The sequence below is a fragment of the Ictalurus punctatus genome, chromosome 27 (assembly GCF_001660625.3).
Source record: "Ictalurus punctatus breed USDA103 chromosome 27, Coco_2.0, whole genome shotgun sequence".
NCBI classification, from domain to species: Eukaryota; Metazoa; Chordata; class Actinopteri; order Siluriformes; family Ictaluridae; genus Ictalurus; species Ictalurus punctatus.
In genome coordinates, this window is record NC_030442.2 from 16,703,792 (window position 1) to 16,725,000 (window position 21,209).

Consider the following 21,209-nt stretch of genomic DNA (forward strand, 5'->3'; position numbering starts at 1 on the left):
CTGACTCTAGACCAGTGTCTCTAGCTGTAGAGTCATGGTCAAGACCGGATTCCCAATGTGTCGAGTTCAGGTATGAAGCAGTCCTGAAAGAAAAGCCTGAGTCCAGTCCAGACCCCCAAGTCATGGAGTCAGAGTTGAAACCAGAGTCTTAAACTGTCGAGTGCAAGTTGTACTATCCTGAAGCTTTATTTTTGTGGAGAAACAAAGTCTACCAAATGTTGTAAGTGTATGTGCAGGGTCTTAAATAAAAGTCAGAGTTGAGTCCACGTTCCAAAGCCATTCAGTCCGAGTCAAGACCAGAGTCCCAAGCTGTAGTGTCCGAGTCTAATTTTAAGTCCCAGTGTACGAGTTGTAGTCGTATGATGTCATCTCGCAAGTCAGTGAATTAGAGACCTAAGTCCCCAGATATGATCAGTCCCTGTTATATAACTGTGATTTGAAATGCATATTATGTCTCTTTTGTACTTTGTGTATTTGTTCTTAGTTCGTCGATGGGCACATGATGTTTAGCCATTTGCGCATCTCTATAATATTTTCAAGTTCATGCAAGAGTCGATGTTTGAAGTAATTTTGGAAAAACATGCCGCGTCATGACTGTAATTTTGACCTCAACAAGTTATTTCCAACAAGTGCAGTTATGCTCACAGAATTCTCGCCTATCTAGACTCCAAACTGCTCTGCCTCTGATCTAGCAGCCAGAGAAACGGTTCAGGGAACGGACTCAGCCGTACTTTAATTTTACGAAGCGTGGGCGTTAAATCTTAGCTCTTGTGATAAATGATGGTGTGTGTGTGTGTGTGTATGTGCTGACTCATTCGATCAGCAGTGGGTGCTCGTCTGCCAACAGTTCTGGCATTCGTGTCTCTGAACCTGTGGGAGCGTCTGTCTGAGAGAACGAGAGAAAGAAAGACACTGCAGAATTATGCATGCGACATCTCTCAGTTTGGAGATAAGCCTGATGAATCGAGCCCTACTGCCCTCAGAGGCTCAATTCCACATCGCTATTAATTAAAAGATGAATTATGGGGCCTTATCTGAGGCCTACGATGATCTGCGCTCGAGGCTTCTGGAGCAGTTTGGAAGACGTTATGTTATATTATATTACAGGACGTATTGTGGCGATACTCTGGCAGTTCTGCATTTCGAGAAGAGCAGAGAAGCTGTAATCCATCCACCTCATCACTGTCTCGGTCCTTCACTCTGAGCCCTTTTAATGCAATTGATTATGACGGTAAATAGCAGGAGAAGATCAGTAAGATCCATCAGCTCCAAACAATCATGATCTGCTAGGCTTTGCCTAGAGCATCATCATCGTCCAAATCATGATGTATTCATGACTTAACGTTATATAAGCGGCCTGTCTGTTTTGCTCTATTCGACCCAGGACAAAAATGGAGTTACAGGAAACCGGCACAACGCTGTGTGTTTATTTTTGTAAGTCATGTCACTGTTCCAACACACAAGCTTGAAAGACTTTTGATTTGATTTCCTATGAAATGAAAACGCTCGACTTTTCCAAAAAAAGAGTCGGACGTTAGCCTCGATTCTGATGTCGGCGCTGAACGCAAAACATATCAGCAGGTTCTTTGTATTAGCGTGAAACTCCTCACTGATTGGCAGTCTAACTTAAATGGTCTGAAAAATAAAAGCACACAGAAATGTGACGCTGCAAGTTCTGCGAGAAAGCCTTGAACATTTTGACATTTATAATGTGTGGCACACGGTGCACAAATGCAATATAACACCTCGGGGAACTGAAATTAAAACCGACACTCGCTGACTCAGACAACCGGAACATTCGCCAGACCGCTAGCAGCGTCGCGCTAAAACCGTGCGATTTACGTCGAGCTAAATGCATTGAGCGACACCACATCTACATTGTGCTGGAAACAACAACACTAAATAAATAAATAAATAAATAAATAAATAAACAAACTAATCATTCACACTCTTCCTCTGGTCATACACTCCTAAAAATGTTTGAACTCTTTATGGTTCTAGGGTTGTGCCTCTGGAGGAAACCTTAAAGGTTCCCCACGACCATGTTTTTCCTTGCTAATAGAACCCTTTTTTATTTTGTGGAGGTTATGAACTCTTAAAGAACCCAAATCACTGGTCATTTTATTTTCTTCTTCATACCTAGAACCTTTCAGGGGTTTGATATTTAGATAAACTGTGCCGGTACTCGGTACAGGGTTCTTCTTTAAGATGTCATTGGATACCCAAGAGGAGTTAGTTTCCTTAAAAAAAGGTTCTAATTGAAAGCCTTTCTGATGAGAAAAGACTCAGTTGATGGGTTCTACAACAGAGGACATATTTAGGGACAGTGACAGAAGAACCCTTAAGACTTCTATTTTTTTTTTATTTCTTTTTATTTATTTATTTATATATATATATACAGTGTATGCGGGAATCAGCATTCTTCCTAATCAGTGTTCTTCCGTTGGTTCTCTATGTTCTGCTCGGAACCCTTTCTGATAGGAAAATACTTCGTTGATGGGTTCTACAACAGAAGAACATAGAGGGACAACCGAAATTTTTTTTTTTTTAGATATATGGCAGATAGTCTCTTAATCAGCATTCTTCCTAATCGGTGTTCTTCGGTCGACCCTGTGTGTTCTACTTGGAACCATTTCCGATACTGAAACACTCAGTTGATGGAAGGACAACCGACGAACCCTTCAGAGTTTTTAAAAAAAGTGCATGGCAGATAGACTCCTAGTCAGCATTCTTGCTAATCAGTGTTCTTCGCTTGGTTCTCTGTGTTCTGCTCGGAACCCTTTCTGATAGGAAAAGTCCTCGTCGTGGTGTTCTACAACAGTAGAAGAACCAGCAAGAGAAGAACCCTTAAGAGTATATGGCAGAGAGACATATAAACAAGGTTCGGGCAGCCTTTTTGAATGCGGAGAAAGTGAGTCTCGGCGTCGTCCATCTCCTGCTGTTTCTATGTTCCATATCAATGTAGCGTGTCTTTCTCTCCGTCCGTACTTCATATGCATTTCATAAAAGAGATGAAGCCCTGTCTGTGTCTGTCTCCGTCTCTTTCTCTGCCTATATTTCACATGAATTTTGGGTTCTTGTGATATGACTGCGTTCCTCCCTGAAGCACTGGTAAAGTGAAGCATTTAGTGACAGCAGGAGAGTCTGAAGTGTGTTAAATCACCTCCCTCCCAGCGACCAAGCACGGCACGGTGACAAATCTCTCAGCACATCCATTTCCTCTTCATCCGCCTCCAGCTTGGTGTGTTGTTGGGTCACTTCTCTTAACTGGAGCAGGACAAGAAGGACAGAATGCAGAGATAGAGCATAGAGTTTCCTGCTAACATGATGCTAATGAGGGGAAGTCTCTGGAGCAAACTACGTCACTACCAAATACCATCCACCTCTCGGTATATGAGCACAGATTTAGGATCTGCTTTGGGCTTTTCTTGCTTAAATTCAGTCCTTAGAGATCATCATTCTACCCTCCGTGCTAACACCGGCGTACTTAGAGCTTGGCTGATCGCCTTTATTCTATGAGGAAACATTTCTGTCCTGGTAGGTGTTCCCGGGACGGACTTCAGATCCACTGTGATCCTGAAGAGCTTTACTGAAGATGGATAAATAAATGACTTTTTGCCCGTTTTCTCAAAGGGTGACAAAAATTCTGGAGTTGACTAAACGCCATCGTCAAAAGGAATGACCAGACCGACTGTTTACGCTCTCGGGGGAGGGAAAAGGTCGCTGCAGACGTTCTGCAGATTCGGGCCAAGAACCATCACGTGACGTCATCACAACGTACCATGTGACATCATCACAACGCGCTTTTAACCAAAGCCCCCATCGATTCACGTGCGTCGAACATGATTACAGCTAAAAGGTGTCATTTACCCACAAACATCACTGCGAAAGTTCGCGCAAAACAATTTCGCGCCACTGCGATTTCGCCGATCCCGGTATCTTTCTGCATCGAGGATTTTGAGAGAGAGAGAGAGAGAGAAAAAAACGCAGATAAATCTAGCCTCCTTGGCCGCGACAATCACAAACAAAACTCCACGCAATCCTGTACGTACGGCTTAAAGCTCGATGTACACTCAATGTCCAAAACAGGTACTCTTACTGATCGGGAAAAGTACACTTCGGTACCTTTTTTTGTTTTTGTATGTTGAGCCGTGTGGTTGGTTTCACGTGTTTCTTTTCACTGCTATCGGAACACATTTGGATGCATTTTTCAGCGCATTGTATGAGAAACGTGTCACGTCCAGCACTAGCGCAATTGTGCAGTTCTCATGCTTGGCCTCTAGGTGGGGATATTTTAGAAGATATTTTCACACGTCTTGTAATACAAATGCGTGTCAAACGGACCTAATTCAGAACATGCCTTACCTTTAAAAAAAAATTAAAATAATAATAATAATAATAAAATGACCATAACACATCCTGTTGTTTTACTATAACATTGCTGAGTGCGGCTCATGTTTCACACACACACACACAATATATATATATATATATTGACCAAAAAATCAAATAAAAAAGCATGGTCTTTCCGTCCTCAATTGAATGTCTTTGAGGCGCAGGACGACCTCTACATCCCAGAAGCGTCTTCTAAATGTGCTGAATGTGAAGATCAGGAGAACCGCACATTCAGTTTTCCTTCTATCGATGAGGGTGACGGTAGATGGTGTTCGCGTCCTTGGTGTCAAAGCCAGTGCTGTGGTGTGTGTGTGTGTGTGTGTGCGTGTGTATGAGAGAGAGCGAGAGAGAGAGAAAGAGAGAGAGAAACGCGCCATATGCAGCCTTTTAACACACACTGCATCACCTGCCGGACGCGGACGCACCATCCAGCTCACTAACACCAAAAAAGCGCGCCTTGAATTTCATTTAAATTATTATTATTATTATTATTATTATTATTATTTACATTTTGTTTCCATCATCTTTATTTGTCACTTATTATCAGTGCTGACTCAAGGAGGACGACTGGTCGCTTTAGGAACCGTGACGCTCTGACATGGATTTGATGGATCACCTCTAGTGCGCGCGTCCTCAAAGTGCGCCTTGTATAATTATAATAATAATAATAATTTTTTAAACCCCCCCCCCCCTTCCGGATAACGTTCTTTCCAAATTTACTTTGGAGATACTTCTTCTTCGTCTTGTCTTGCACCTGAAGAGCAGCGCGGTGAGACAGCACGAACAGCAGTGTAACGTTAAGGGAGCACGTTTCTCCCCTGAATGTGCTGACGGAGAGAGCTCAGGATGCCCCGCGCGCACTCCCATCACGCTGCGCACCGCGCTTCATGTGCTCGGAGAACTGAATTCTGAATTAGGAAGTACTGCGTTTGAAGTTTTCGAGTTGAACTCCGATCCCTTTTGTCGTCGTGATCATGCCTGTGAACGCCATGCCGAGAGCAGGGGGCGGCTCTCTGAGTCCGGCGGCGCTGTCCCGCAGCCTTTCCCGGCTCAGGGAGCTCCGAACGCGGACTCGCCTCATGCTGTCGCTCGGTGTGGCGCAGATGGTGCTCGGGAGTCTCATTTTGGCTGTGAGCTTCGCCGCTTTGGCTCTTACTACCTCTCCCAGAGTCAGGCATTCCTGTCCTTTCTGGGCCGGCTTCTCGGTAAGTCTTATCTCAATGCCAGTTGGGTTTCCACCTGCCTTTTCTTCTCTTTCTTCAATATAACGCACTGGTATGTAGTACAGTAGGCTTTATGACTTGCATATACAGTACTCATTTGTCTGATGTGTTCTCACAACGAGACAGGACACATTTGTGCAAGTTAAGGAGGTTAAAAGTCTTGCTCGAGTGCCCATTGGTGGCAGCTGGGTGTGGGTGTGTGTGTGTGTGTGTGTGTGTGTTGGGATTAGAACTCACAACCTTCTGATGAATCACTGAACCACTCCCTAAGTAAATTACTCTTCTTTAATATAGGGATGCTGTGGTGCAGTGGTTTGTCACGGTTTGGTGTCCAGCTGACTTTACCGTAGACGTGGTGTACATCAGTTTACCTTTTTATTAATTTGTTATAATAATAATAATAAAGCATATTTGCCCCACTTAGTGGTTCGCGTGTTTGCCTCGCACCTGCGGGGTTGGGGGTTTGAGTCCCACTTCAACTCAACCCTGTGTGCACGGAGTTTGCATGTTTTCCCCGTGCTTTAGAGGTTTCCTCCCACACTCCAAAGACATGCGTTGTAGGCCGATCGGCATCTCTAAATCGTCCGTAGTGTGTGAATGGGCGTGTGTGCGATTGTGACCTGCAATGGGTTGGCACCCCTTCCAGAGTGTCCCTCACCTCATCCCCCGAGTCCCCTGGGATAGGCTCAAGGCTCCCTGCGACACTGTGTACGATAAGCAGTACAGAAAATGGATGGATGGATGGACGGATGGATATTTACCCCACTTCTGGTTCTTTTCCACCAAAGAAAAACCCCCCTACATTCTTCCTCGGAGGTTCTTCAGATAATCAGCGCCCGAGCCGATTATGAGTACAGCAGCAGAAAAAATCAAAGGGGCCCCTCTTTATTTTCATCATGCCACCCTGGTGCCTTTATGAACAATCAGTACGATGAGTTAACTCCAGGATGATTGTCCGAAAGTGTTCCGGTCTGTATGTTGGATCTAGTGCTAGATCAAGCTTTCTATGAATAATCAGATAAACCATCGTTACATCTCGCAGGATACAAAGAACACCTGTATGACATCTGTACTCTGTATACATTAAAAACAAACAAACAAACAAACAAGCGATCGAACCGATATGAACAAAATTTAAAAATAAGAATTCCTTCAGATGTTCCAGATATAACCTAGACATGTTTGAAGCATGGAAGAAGCACGCCTGTCCTCAATCTAATCGCTTTGTTCAGATGGACACTAGACGAGTAAAGTCACGGGTTGTCAGTATCTCCGGAGGTAACGTAGTATGTAGTGTATAATGTGTAAACACTGCACTGCACCACAGAGCGTTATTAATACGGACAAGCAGCGCTCGGTTTTAAGACGGCATTGTTGTCGGTGTGTGGTTTGGCAGGAGATCTTGCATGCTTTATGAAATCCTGTCATAAATTAAATGCCCGTTGTGAAATGCCATGCTGAAGTGATGAAGTGATCTGCCAGTGTTTGCAGTAAGGTAATAAAAACGTGACGGAAAGCCGTCCCGATGTACAGCTTGTTTGTTTTCGAGTCGTTTAGGTATTTACCGGACTCGCTAAAACGACGTCGGGACACTATGCTTCGACTGTTCGCCGTTTTTGATATACCGCTACCTTCAGGGTGAACGTTTTTTTTTTTTGTTTTTTTTTTAGTCACGACGTTGACCGCTCAGCGGCGTTACTCACGGTTTAGTACTTCCTTTTTCACGTGTCCAAAGACATCATCTGCTTCATGCAGAGGGTTTCTGGAAAGACAAAGAAGGTCATAAAAAAGTGCTGGACGTGGAGCAGAGCAAATCCAGTTAGTTCCAGTGGAGCCCTCGTGCCTCGTGAATACATCAGGGAACATCTTTGTTTGTTCCTTCGTTCTAGGAGTTTGGTGTTCTGGGTAATCTTATAAGCAGCCAAGATCATGACTGCACCTTACCAGCGCTGAACGTGCTTATTTAATTTGTATGTTTACTTTCCGTTAGTTTACTTTTGATGAGTTGGATGTAAGTTGGACGACTGCTCGTGTGACGTCAGGGCCGTCATTCTGCTTTCCATCTGCTGCATTACTGTGCACTCGTCTTTTTCTGTTTGTTTGTTTGTTTTGTTATATATAATTCTAATTAGAATTATAACACAGTGGCCAGTACTCAAATCTGAAGAAGCGGTTCCAGCTATAGTTCAGACCACGGGATTGTATTAATGTGCTCGTTCTGACATGTTATCATTTTTCTAGGAGCAGCTAGGGGTGTAAGAATACACTCCGGTCACGACTCGCTTCGATCGGGTTCACATCATACTTTGAACAAAACTTTTACGAAGAAGAACGATGACTGAAAAGACTCCCTTTTTTGAAATATAAACCATTCAAAACAATGAGCAATTTCTGTTTGTGTTAAATGAAATCAAGTTCAGTATCGCAGACAAAGCATACTACAGGCGCAGTATATCGTAAAAAGAAATAAATACATAAACAAAGGGTCTGACCCGGCGGAAACGATAATCAAACATGATGATCGCTGTAGCAGTGCCTGAGACGCCGTCAAAGTAGAGCTCCAAAGTCGGCTAAAACGCCCGGCTTCTGTGTTTCGACTTCGCGAATTCCGTGTCATTTGAAAGCTCCTTTTAAGTCATAATGCGGTTTTGTAACCTTACAACCTATAGTGCGTGTCAGTCTGAGCTATCCGTCGCTTCGTAAGTTCAGATGATTGTCAGTAACGGCGCGGGCTGTCCAAGAAAGAACGCGATCATGTGACCAGCATGCTCCGTTTACGTTTGATCTCCTTGAGTCGAACAGATCGGGGACCTCCGGGCGTTCAGACAGTACAGCCGAGTTACGTACACGATCCGTACGACGCCTATTTCCATGATGTGAATTCTCACGACGCCCCTAATGCGGTCATTTCACGTCGCGACGCATCGTGACGGCTCATTCGCAGCGACTCGTATGGTGAACCATCTACATAATCTAAGACTAGTTATCAACAGGGTTCAGAAACACGCTGCAGGTTAACAAAGGAAAACGCAGAATCGTTGACCTGGTGCTGTGATTATTTCGCATTTCTGGAAGGAGTCTCCAGTGTCGGCGCTAGTCGAATTTCTTCTTCTTCTTCTTCTTCTTCACTTCGAGAGAAAACGGAGAGAACGACGGTTCGTGTAGCTGTTCTAACACGAGTCGTTCGTCTAGCAGACGTTCCATGACATTACGCTATATAACGGTTAAAGAAACCTGGCAGCGTAAATTTATCCAGACTATAAACCAGGCATGTAGCTGTTGACCGTCAAGGGCCGTGGGCCGACACCGCTCTGTCCGAGAGAGATCCCCCAGAGCCGTCTGTCTTTACCGTCCGATGTAAAGAACAGCAGTGCAGGAAATGTGCTCTTCAAATTCCCCAATGCCCATTAGTAAATATTTATAAGGCAATACTTCTAAGGTTTTGTGCCAGAGACCCCCTCCAGCGCCACAAGACGCCTCAGTAGCATACAGATTGAGGGATGTGTGGACGCATATACACGGGAGAAGTGTGTGCGTGTGGTGACGGAGATAAGCAGCCCGGGGGTCAGAGGTGAAACAGCATGTCTTGTGTCTGGTTGATGAACACAGAGCTGTTACGCTCCTGATAGCGCTGTGAACTCCGTCTGCGCTTTAACGTTACATGTGTTCTAGATTGTCATGTAAAATCTGGTTTGTGACACACCAGTGCTTTTCTCTCTGTGTAGAAGCCAAGAGGCAGGATTTTCTGTTTTGTGTGGTTTCTTTTATCACACACACACACACACACACACACGGCAGAAGGCGCATGAATTCAACATTCAGCAGAAGGCATCAGCAGTGGCTGGTTTGCATAAGTAGCCTTGAGGTCACTGCACACACACACACACACACACACCACGAACGGATGAACACAGATCACACACACACAAACACACACGCTGTTCGGCTGTCACTAACCACCCGAACGGAACGACAGGCGGTAGGGAATATAACGTAACATAGTGTAACATAGGAAAGGAAAGCAGAGGAAAAAATATTTACGTGAAGAAAAGGAAAGGAGAAAGGAAGGAAGGAAGGGATGAAAAGCGAAGGGGAACGGGAGAAACGTGGAGTGACGCAGAAAGGACTGGGAACGGGAGAGGAAAGGAAAGGACGTAGAAGGGAAATGGAAATGGGAAAAGAAACATCAAAAGAAGAGAAGGAAAGGACATGAAACAGAAAGGAAGTGGGAAAGAATGGAAAGGAAAGGGAAAGAAACAGAAGGGAATGGAGATGGGAAAGGTAGCATAAGAAGGAAAGGAAAACATAAGGGAACGGAAAAGGAAGAAAAGAGATGGGAATAAGAATGAGAAGAGAAAGGGAATGGAAAGTGAAGGCGGGAAAGGAAAGGGAATGTAAGGGAAATGCAGTAGACGAAAGAAAGAATGGAAGGGCGAGGATAAGAAAAGGGATAAAGGAAAGAGAAGGAAACGGAAAGGAAATGTGAAGGAGAAGATATAAGGAGAGGAAAGGGGAAGGAAATGGGGGGGGGGGGGGTCGGTGAAGTCACCGTAGTTTAGTGATTAGCACGTTTGCCTCGCACCTCCAGGGTCGGGGTTCGATTCCCGCCGTGTCCCTGTGTGTGTGGGGTTTGCATGCTCTCCCCGTGTTTCGAGGGTTTCCTCCGGGTACTCCGGTTTCCTCCCCCACTCCATCCAAGGACGTGCATGTAGGCTGATTGGCGTGTCCAAATTGTCTGTAGTGTGTGAATGTGTGTGCGACTGTGCCCTGTGATGTTTTGGTACCCTGTCCAGGGTGTCCCCCGCCTTGTGCCCCGAGTCCCCTCGGATAGGCTCCAGGCTCCAGAAAATGGATGGATGGTTATATGGAGAATGGGGAAAAAGGGGAAAGAAAGGGAAAGGAAATATATATATATATATATATATATATATATATATATATATATATATATATATATATATATATATATATATATATATATATATATATATATATTAGATCTAGATATATAGAGAGAGGCCGGGAGGAAAAGGAATGTCAGCGTAAGGAAAAGGAAGGAGGAAGGGAATGTATGGGGTGGAAAAGGAATATGATGAGAAGAAGAAGAAGGGAATATGTGGTGAAAAGCTTGAATGTGAGAAAGTGGGAATGGAAGACATCAGTTATAAAGATATAAAGAAAAGGAAAGAGAGAGGTGAGGAAAGACAATGCGCCTCGTGCTGGGAGACCCCTATTTTTATCCTCGGAATCTTGCGCCCCTCCCCCATTCCTCTCCTTTACTAAAATCCATCATCTCTCGGTGTGGGGCATCAGTCAGACGTACAGACCCTCCCACCGTCTCTGTGCTCGGCAAGAACACCAGGGGAGTCGAGAAGGTGTGTGTGTGTGTGTGTGTGTGAGATGTATTATAAAACGCATCCATGGACATTCTTACACACTTAAGATAGGACCATTTTTCCTCACTGAAGTTAAAAATACTCCAGTCGCCTCTACAAAACCTAATTAGCAGCATATTGAGAAGAGCATCAGTGCTGAGTGAAGACCGAGAGAACGACGCTGGAGGAGTGTGTGACAGCCGTGTGTGAAATAAGTGTGTGACGCCGTTCGTGTGCTAATGTGTGATACTCATTATTAATGGAGTTATAATGGAGCTGGGAGTTTGGTGGTGGGGTGTGTGTGTGTGTGTGTGTGTGTGTGTGTGTGTGTGTGTGTGTGTGTGTGTGTGTGTGTTTCTGAGTGGTGGAAACATTGTTTGTGTGTGAAAAAACACTATTTTTTTTGTTAAACAGAAACATCCTGTTGCCCTCTAGAGCCTTTCAGAGACTGGCACATTCCTGTGTGTGTGTGTGTGGGTGTGTGTACAGTGTGTGTGTGTGTGTGTGTGTGTGTGTGTGTTCAGAGTGTGTGTGTTTTCAATGTGTGTTCAGTGTGTGTTCAGCGTGTCTGTGTTCATTGTGTATGTGTGTGCTGGTTTTAGTACACACACAATCAACCCCAGAATTATTGGCACCCTTCACTAATTATAACAGGCAACTTACATTTCCTCAGACAAAACAATCTTTCTAATAGTAACGTTTATTTAAATTATAGTATTAAAAAAAAAATTATTATTTGCAGCAAAAGTTTTGGGACAAAAATGTGATCGGATAAATGAGATATTTTTATATTTCTTTGTCATCTATTCACATGAGGAGGAGCTTTTAATGGAAAAACATATATCTACGGATTTGCTGCGTACACTCTTAAAAAAAAAAAAAAACACGGGGTTAAAAAAACCACCCAAATTGGGTTATTTTTAGCGCGGCGGCCGGGTAAATATGGGACAGAACACATTCTGGGCTGAACTAATCCATCAGGTTGGGTTGTTAATTGTAACCCAGCAGACGGGTTGGTTTTCAACCCAAACGATCGTTTCATTTTCACAGAAACGCTGGGTTCGTTTTATTTCCCGACCGCGTTAATATTTCCAGGGTTATTTTTACCCTTTGAAAACGTCAAATATACCACATTATAAACAAATACGTCGACGTGGCGTCTCTCTTATCCCTACACGGTGTTCAGAAGTGTATTGTAGAGCCGCTAAAGTGGTGTTTATATGTAGACGTTGAAGTAAACGACTCAAATAAGACACGTATTTAAGACGAAAACGTCAGACTTTGATCAGAGGAGACGTTTAAGACGTCCAAAGAAAACAACGGAGTGACCAACTTACGGTCCAGTGGGCGTTACAGACAAGTACGCCGAAGATGACGAAGACAGCGCTGCATTCGATGTCGTGTGAACCGGACCGTTATCGCACGTTTCTGCTTTCTCGAGTGTACAGTAATGGTTTTATGGATAAATATGTCGATACGGATCTATAAATAGATCCGACAGTCTCCGTGTGAGAACCGTTACCTCTGGGCTGAGGTGTCGGGGTGGGGGAGGGGCGCATCGATTCACCTGTCAGTGAGAATAACCCAGCCACTAACACAAAACTACCCAAAAACTACCCGAGACTGAGAAAATAACCCGATTAAATGACCCTTCTGGTTAACTTCGTGCTGTGTATGTGACTACCTCTAGTGCTGCCGCCTAGCGTGTAAGATAGGTGCACGTTACCTATGAGGTAGAGCTCATAATGAACGTTAAGCAGAAATATCGCGATACACGGTACGTCTCATGCCTAATAAAATACACACCGATCGATTGCTGAGAGCGGTGAGAGGCTCGGTTTGCCCAGTGCAGCTTTAGCTGATCCCCGAGCTGTGTTTCATTAGTCACGAGAACATTTCAGAGAGAATTTGTGACTGTGTGTGAGCTGATAATGGCACAGAGATGCGTTCCGTGTGTTTGTATCACTCACGTTGCATCACATTTACAAAACCGGCAAAGGAAAACTACTGTGATGAGGGATTATTCCAAACGTACAGTAATCGGGTCGATAGGACGCACGCATGGACGTGAAATCTATTTAAAAAAAAATTTTCAATTCGATTTTCAAATTCAAATTTTTTTTTCTTAATCGCTGAAGTTGATATATATATCATAATATATATATATATATATTTTTTTCGAAAAACAAGCAGCTCCACGAGCACATTACTGGGCTTTTTAAAGGGAAGTTGTCGAGCGTGTATGGCGATTCGGGGGCGTGTCTTTATGCGGATGAGCGTGGTCGTGCACAGCCGGAGCCGTCTAGACGGTTTGGGATTTATAAACGTCGTCTGCGCGTACACGTGCGATAAATGGCGATTTCTTTGTCCGTACCGGCGTCTCTTACTGACCTTATGTGGAGTTTTAATGCAGCGATGACACGAACGCCAGAGTGGAAAGCTGTTATGGCAAGGAGATGTACCATTATTTAAAAAAATAAATACGTAAATAGAGTGTCGATATGTTTGAAAGGATACTGTACTGTAATGTAAAAAAAAAAACACACACACGTTACTCGATGTGTTATTCGTAGTCAATGTATATCCCTTAAGCTCGCGTTCATGGAGGGTGTGTGTGTGTGTGTGTGTGTGTGTGTGTGTGTGTGTGTGTGTGTGTGTGTGCGTTAAAGAGTATTTCCTAGAGCGCAATGATTTGTGCTTAATGTGTGTGTGTGTGTGTGTGGACCACACAAAGAGAGGTCTGGTGATTAATGCCTTTTGTGTGTTCATCCCCGCAGGCCCACGCTCAGCGGTGAGACGCTGCACTGTTTCACTCATTCATCCCTCTTTTCCTCTCACATGATTCCCACTGACAGCAAGGCCTCCTCCCGAGAGAGAGAGAGAGAGAGAGAGAGAGAGAGAGAGAGAGAGAGAGAGAGAGTACAAAGCCTTTCGCGTTCTCTTTTTAATGTAAAAATTCTGCGCAGTATAACAGTTAGTCAGTTTTATCAGCCCATACCGGATGCCGCAGTTTTTGTTTTTGTTTTTTTTTAATGATTGCTGCGGCCTTAGAAAAAAAATTTGCGGTGCATCTTGTGGAGATTTTTGTGCGTTTTTTTTTACATTTAAAAAAAAAAAAAAAAATTGTGGAAAACTACTCGGATCGGCGAAATCGAGATCGATCGCACAAAATCGTCTTTCACGGCGACGTTCGTCGGCAGACGAGACCCTTTAGCCGTACTCGTGTTCGACGCGCGTGACTCGGAGAGGGTTTCCGGCTGAACGCACGTCGTGCGACGTGGCCCAGATCTGCGGAAAAATCTGCAGTGATTTGAAAAAAAAAAAAAAAAAATCGCAAGCTCCTCTGAATATCGCGGCGTTCTCCTTGACCTCCTGTCCGTTTCTGCAATCGCGGAATCCTGGAGGAACTGTTTTAATTAGGGACTGCGTTCGAGATGACACCCCCCCCCGTCCCCTCTTTTCTTTCTTTCCTTTTCTTTTCCGATACCGATAAGCGTCTGCCGATATCCATGTCCATCTGAAGATATTTATTTATGTATTTCAACTAAAGCACTTCAAAATCCAAGAAAGATACATAGCTATAAACGTGACTCGCAGAAAATCGCAGTATCCATGGAAACACGACAGGCACGGCAAATACTCACCCTCGTACAATTTTTACTTCGAGTCAGTCTCCGCCCACGAACCAGCAACGCATACAGTATCGGAGCACTTCGCGCAGACCCTCGTGTGTGTCGCCTGGCGAGCCGCACCGCGTCCGGGTGGAAATGCGGATGGAGCGCTCACTCAGACTCCTGCGGCCCTACAGCGGCTGCTGGCTCGACAGTTAAGGGACGTACGCCAACCCTCATGTGGAGGCACACGGATAAGCCGGACCACAGACTGAGAGCGAGAGATAGATAGATAGAGAGAGAGAGAGAGAGAGAGGGAAATTTGGAATGAAGGACAGTCATGTCTGATTTGGATGGATCAGCTTATTGGACTCAGGAGGACCGATTCTCCACACCTCTTCGCTCAGCTCTAATGGATGCCTCAGCCTCTTACTCCCACTGCCTTCTGGCTAAAAAATAATCCACCTGTCATTCAAATAGTTGCTGGGTTTTTTTTGTTTTGTTTTTTTGTGCAAACCCTGCATAGAGGAAAGGTCTGGCACGAGGGAGGCTTCAGGAGGCTTCAGCATTTTCTTCCTAATAGATTTTATGCTTCAAAAATAAACAGATTATTTCGCTTGCCATCAGAACCAGGTTGTCCAGGTTGAGATCGTCGTTTTTTTTTTTTTTAGGGGTTTTCTCCCTCAATAATAATATCGTTCTCAAAAGCCGGATTAGCCGTGCACGGTGGGAACTCGCCGGTTCTTCCAGAGCAGATTGGTCTCCATGATTTTATTACCGTCACGTATTCAGCCCAGGTGAAGAATTTGGCAGGAACAGAGCTACCACTACAGGTGGAGATTAATTGATTATAGGTTCTTCTTCTTCTTCTTCTTCCCAACAAACAAAAACAGACAAACAAAAAAATAACGGCGCGTCTAGATCGTGGATCTCCATCTCCAAAAAGACGAGACTCGTTCGATCTCGTTGCTTATACGCTTCTATTTCCTTTCTATCGACGGCACGGTAACGCTGTTTTTTCTTTTTTCAGTACTCGTACTGATCCCTCAACCTCGAGCCGATAATTCGTTCTTTTAAAAAAAAAAAAATGCTAAGCTTTAGTGTGCGTATATATATTTTTAAAAACGTTTGAGAAGTCAGACACGCACTTCACGTCCTGTCGTCACGCGCCCGCCCGTCGTACCCGCTTAACCCTCAAGGACACGCGTCAGTACGTGACGCTCTCTTACAGAACAACAACTCCCGATGTTCTTTCAAACAATTCTCTCCTAATTAAGCGTAGTTCACCTCCACTCTGTCCTCGTTATATCTCGTTGTATCTCACACCACGGGCCGCTTCGCCGTTTTATGGATGGAAAGATGCGACTCGTCCGCCGTACGAGTCCCCGCGACTATAGAAACGAACGCGTATTAGAACGAGCGCTAATTATTAATATAATCGTCCGGGCGGTTGTCCTAGAAAACCGATCGCCATGTCCCGACCAATCCGCGTGACCTTTCGGAGAACTATTTTATTTATCGATAAATAAACCTCCCGTGCTGCGGATGCCCCGAGTAACCAGCCGTGTGTAGGGATCGCTTCGTGACTGTCTAAACTTTGATTAGTGATTTATAGCGTAGAGGTGGAAATGTGAGCAGAAAAGCACCCGTAGTGGGATGGGGAAATTATCTGAGCAAATTAAGACCTCTATGCATACTAAGTGGCAAATTAGAGGCCGTGATGGGAGTTGCTCATTTCCTGTGTTGGTTAAATTGCTTTTTACAGATGCCTAATATAGACTGTGATTAAAGATGAAGAGCTGTGGAGGACCGGGGCATTTTTTAAAAAATTTATTTATTTATTTATTTTTAATAACAGGTCTGCGAGTAACTGGACCGGAATTCAGTGAAAATATCTGACGTTTTTACTGCAAGCCGAGCACTTTTAACCCGGAATTATTCATTTTATCCGAACTCGAATCGCTCAGTACACTGCATCTTCCTACACCGTGTTTTCGCTTCAGAAAGGACGGAGCTTTCAGAATCCATGCTTTTGAAAAAAAAATTTCCGATTGTACCGCCGAGCACAGGGGTTAAAAGAAGACACGTAAAAAAAACGGCGGGTACGCCAAAAGACCTGGGATTCCCATACAGGAACTACTCGAAATACATCTGTAGCGCTTTCGAGGGCACGCTATTCGAGAACCCGGACGATCCAGGTTGAACTTGCACTTATAACGGAAGAGAAAGCTCTGCGTCTTTTCAGTTAGCTCACGGGTAAGTACGCAACATGCTGATTGCTCGAGGGAGAGGGAGGGAGGGAGGGAGGGAGGGAGGGAGGGAGAGGGGGGGGGGGAGGGAGGGAGAGAGGGGGGGGGGAGCACAAACAGCTCGTTAACATAACTGTGAGGATAGGTGTCAGGTGCGCCGCGTTAATTAGTTTATCCCCATACAAAACCCTCCTGTTGCTAAGCCACGCCCCCACCTGCCACAACGTCACTCTCGGTACGTTTACAAGGACGACAATAAACCCGATTAATCCGAGGCGATACTCGGATTAAGAAACTAGCATGTAAACAGCGATTGATGACCTTAATCCGATTAAAGTCGCACTCGAAGTAAAGACACACGGAATGAAGGCGTGTGGAGTCGCGTTACAGACACGTACACACCTTAATCACACTATTGACGTCGTGTGAGGGTTTCCACCGCATCGTGCGACAGGACACGCGCGCACACGGCGGCGCTCGACCGTTCGACGGCGGACGGGAGAGCACGGCCGCGTCCCAAACCGCGTACTTACATACCGTATAGTAGGAAGTGAAACACGTGTATTTCGGCTACCATATAGTAGGTCTGGGACGCAGCCCACGGCTTCAAGCGGTCGTCCATCCGCACGTACGGCACGACAAATAATAAACCGCACTCGAAGCTTCCGTCGAAATAAAAACACCCAGAACTGTACGTCGGTACGTGAAATTCTGGAGGGGACGTGATGACGTGCGGCGTTAATCCGTCTATGTTCTATAACACGTAAAAAAACGGGTACATGAAAGGAGTATTCTAAACGCGACTCATGTAAACACCTTAATCAGAATAACGTCTCATTCGGAATACGGTCAGTAATCGGATTACCGCTGTCCGTGTAATCGTCACGTCTGTGAGAAAAACGCCGCGTCCTAATTCGCCTACTTATTCTACGCACTAAACGTACATACTTTTACATACGTAAGGATCCACAGCTCGGAAAACGTACAGGAAGTAGTAGACCATACCTTCCGGATACTCGTTTCAACATAGTACGATTTAGGATACGCTTCGTTCTAATCTCGTTTACTATTTAGGACGGATAGATGCAGCGTATGTGTCGATGTACGATCCGTTCACTCGCCGCCGAGTGTCCGTGCGTCGCTTTAATCCGCTTGATTTGTGGTTCGTCTGGAACTTTACACCTCGACGTACTTCCGAGACGGTCAGATGGTGCGACTAGCTGCTATCTCGGCCCTAACTACTGGACGGCGTGCGCATAGTAGCTTCTGGTTTTACTTCCATGGCATCGAAGTATCACAAGCGATCAGTCATTAGTCCAGAACCAATCGTGTATAACAATCGACTACGTTTCATGAGATACAACCGTCCGCATCGCGCGGAAGTCCAGTCGATATCGAACCGTGTAATAGATGAAGCTCCTTCCTCAATTTCACTTCAGTTTCTTCTTCCCTCCGTGTAATCGGTTAATGAATTCCACCCATCTTTGACAGTATTGATCAATTAACCGAAATACACGCAGTAATTACATTATCCAGATTTGCTTTCCTCACATCATTTTTCTCGGAAATAATGAAAGGTGTGTTCGTTTGTGCCTCGGTCGTTAATCTTTTACGCAGTGCCCTCGTTTTTTTTTATTTTTTCCCCTCGCCCCCCCCGCCGTGCTTCTAGCTCCCCCGGTGATGCCGCAAGCTGTTCAGGTGTCAGCGGTCAGTAGTAATTCACTTTCACTGCGCAGTTGGTCATTGCAAGCACGCTCGTTTTTCTCCTGTCTCCGCAGTGGATCTTCTCGGGGGAGTCGGAATCTCTCAGCTTAAGCTCACGTTCACGTCAGCGCACGTCCTGGGTTGTTGGGATCGTATTGTTTTTATTAAATGATGGATGTCCAAACGGAGGCTTCTGGGACAGATCTGATGCAGAAATGTTTTTTTGTGTGGGTTTTCATAGGAAGATGAGTTTTATACAGTGGGACTGAGAAAGACGAGTTGCACGTGGGGTGTTTTTTAATATTTAAAAGAAAAATTCCTCTCTTTTTTTTTTTTTTTGTGGTCCTTGGCACAGACAAAAATTCAAGGCACCGGGATTTCCAACACTCGGTTCTTTCCTGCAGATCTCAAATGAGAATAACAGTAATGCACACATTTTGTTGGAAATGTATATTTCGGCATCAGAGCTATCTGTCTGTCTGTCTGCCTCTGCCTGTCTATCTGTCCATCTGTATATCTATCTACAGATGTGTCTGTCTGTCTCTCTGTCTATATAGCTGTCTGGCTGTCTATATATCTCTGTCTGTAGATTTGCTGTAATATGTCTGTAGGTCTGTCTGTCTATCTGTCCATCTGTATATCTCTCTCCAGTTGGGTCTGTCTGTCTCTCTCTGTCTGTATATCTGCTTGACTGTCTGTCTATATATCTGTCTGACTCTCTGTCTGTCTTTCTATATATCTGTCTGTAGATCTCCTGTATCTGTCTTTCGGTCTGTCTGTCTGTATATCTCTCCATCCATCTTATATCTGTCTATATATCTGTCTGTCTGTCTATATATATCTGTCTGACTGTCTATATATCTGACTGTCTGTCTATATATATATATATATATATATATATATATATATATATATATATATATATATATATATATATATATATATCTATATCTATATCTATATCTGTCTGTCTGTCTATATATATCTGTCTGACTGTCTATATATCTGACTGTCTGTCTATATATATATCTGTCTGACTGTTTATATATCTGACTGTCTGTCTATATATATATATATATATATCTGTCTGACTGTCTATATATCTGTCTGTCTGTCTATATATATCTGTCTGACTGTTTATATATCTGACTGTCTGTCTATATATATATATATATATCTGTCTGACTGTCTATATATCTGTCTGTCTGTCTATATATATCTGTCTGACTGTTTATATATCTGACTGTCTGTCTATATATATATATATTTGTCTGACTGTCTATATATCTGTCTGTCTGTCTATATATATATCTGTCTGACTGTCTATATATCTGTCTGTCTGTCTATATATATCTGTCTGACTGTCTATATATCTGACTGTCTGTCTATATATATATATATATATCTGTCTGTCTGTCTATATATATCTGTCTGACTGTCTATATATCTGACTGTCTGTCTATATATATATATCTATATCTGTCTGTCTGTCTATATATATCTGTCTGACTGTCTATATATCTGACTGTCTGTCTATATATATATCTGTCTGACTGTTTATATATCTGACTGTCTGTCTATATATATATATATATCTGTCTGACTGTCTATATATCTGTCTGTCTGTCTATATATATCTGTCTGACTGTTTATATATCTGACTGTCTGTCTATATATATATATATTTGTCTGACTGTCTATATATCTGTCTGTCTGTCTATATATATATCTGTCTGACTGTCTATATATCTGACTGTCTGTCTATATATATATATATCTGTCTGACTGTCTATATATCTGACTGTCTGTCTATATATATATATATATCTGTCTGACTGTCTATATATATCTGTCTAGATCTACTCTATCTGTAGATCTACTGTGTCTATCTGTAGGTCTGTCAGTCTGTCCATCTGTCTATCTGTTTATAGATCTGTCTATCTATCTGTCTGTAGCTCTGTCTGTAGATATATCAATCTATAGATCCGTCTCTGCACATAGATATAGATAGCTATCTGACCGTCTGTCAGTCTACAGATCAATCTGTCTGTCTGCCTGTCGAGCTGTCTGTCTGATTAGAGATCTTTCTGTCTGTTTGCATGTCTAAATATCTAGCTGTTTTTCTGTAAATCCGTCTGTCTGTACTATCTTTCTGTCTGTCTGTAGATCTATCCGTCTGTTTATGGATCTGTCTGTCTGACTACATAGCTGTGTATTAATCTGTAGATCTGTCGACATATCTATCTATTTGTAAATCTGTCTGTCTGTAGAGCTGTCTGTCTGTCTGTGTGTGTCAATAGTAGATCTGTCTGTGTGCGTGAACTCTGAGGTGTAGAACGCACCATTAGCTCGGTGTGTTTGTTCCAGTGTGTGAGAATGTGAAAGCCAGAGCTCGACTCGGCGACGGCCTTTTCCTTCACCTTACTCAGACGATCTCTCCTCTCGGACTCTGAAGCTCGGAACATTCCACGCTCCCCGAGATAAAGGTGAAGTTTATTCTGGTAAAGCAGCGTCACGTCCGGAAGGCTGTCGGTATCGAAATCTCCGAGGCATTCCTCCGTCCTTCATGTGCGTAAGGATTAGGAGCTTTATTATCTTCTCTCCTGGTTGTAGCTCATAGTGTGTGGAGAACGCAGCCAGATCAGAGATCCG

General features: G+C 43.9%; 1 protein-coding gene across 3 annotated transcripts in view; it reads left to right on the top strand.

Annotated features, from left to right (window-relative positions):
• fam189a1 (family with sequence similarity 189 member A1) overlaps positions 1-21,209 on the top strand; it is a 135,263-nt gene that overhangs the window by 9,118 nt on the left and 104,936 nt on the right. The window contains exon 1 of one of the 3 annotated variants that reach the window (XM_017458504.3): positions 4,310-5,600. The exons of the other annotated variants lie outside the window; for them this stretch is intronic. Within the exon in view, the coding sequence (XP_017313993.1) occupies positions 5,370-5,600 (231 nt within the window). The 5' untranslated portion in view covers positions 4,310-5,369. Of the gene's footprint in view, positions 1-4,309; positions 5,601-21,209 lie in introns of those variants that run through there. 3 annotated transcript variants of the gene reach the window in all.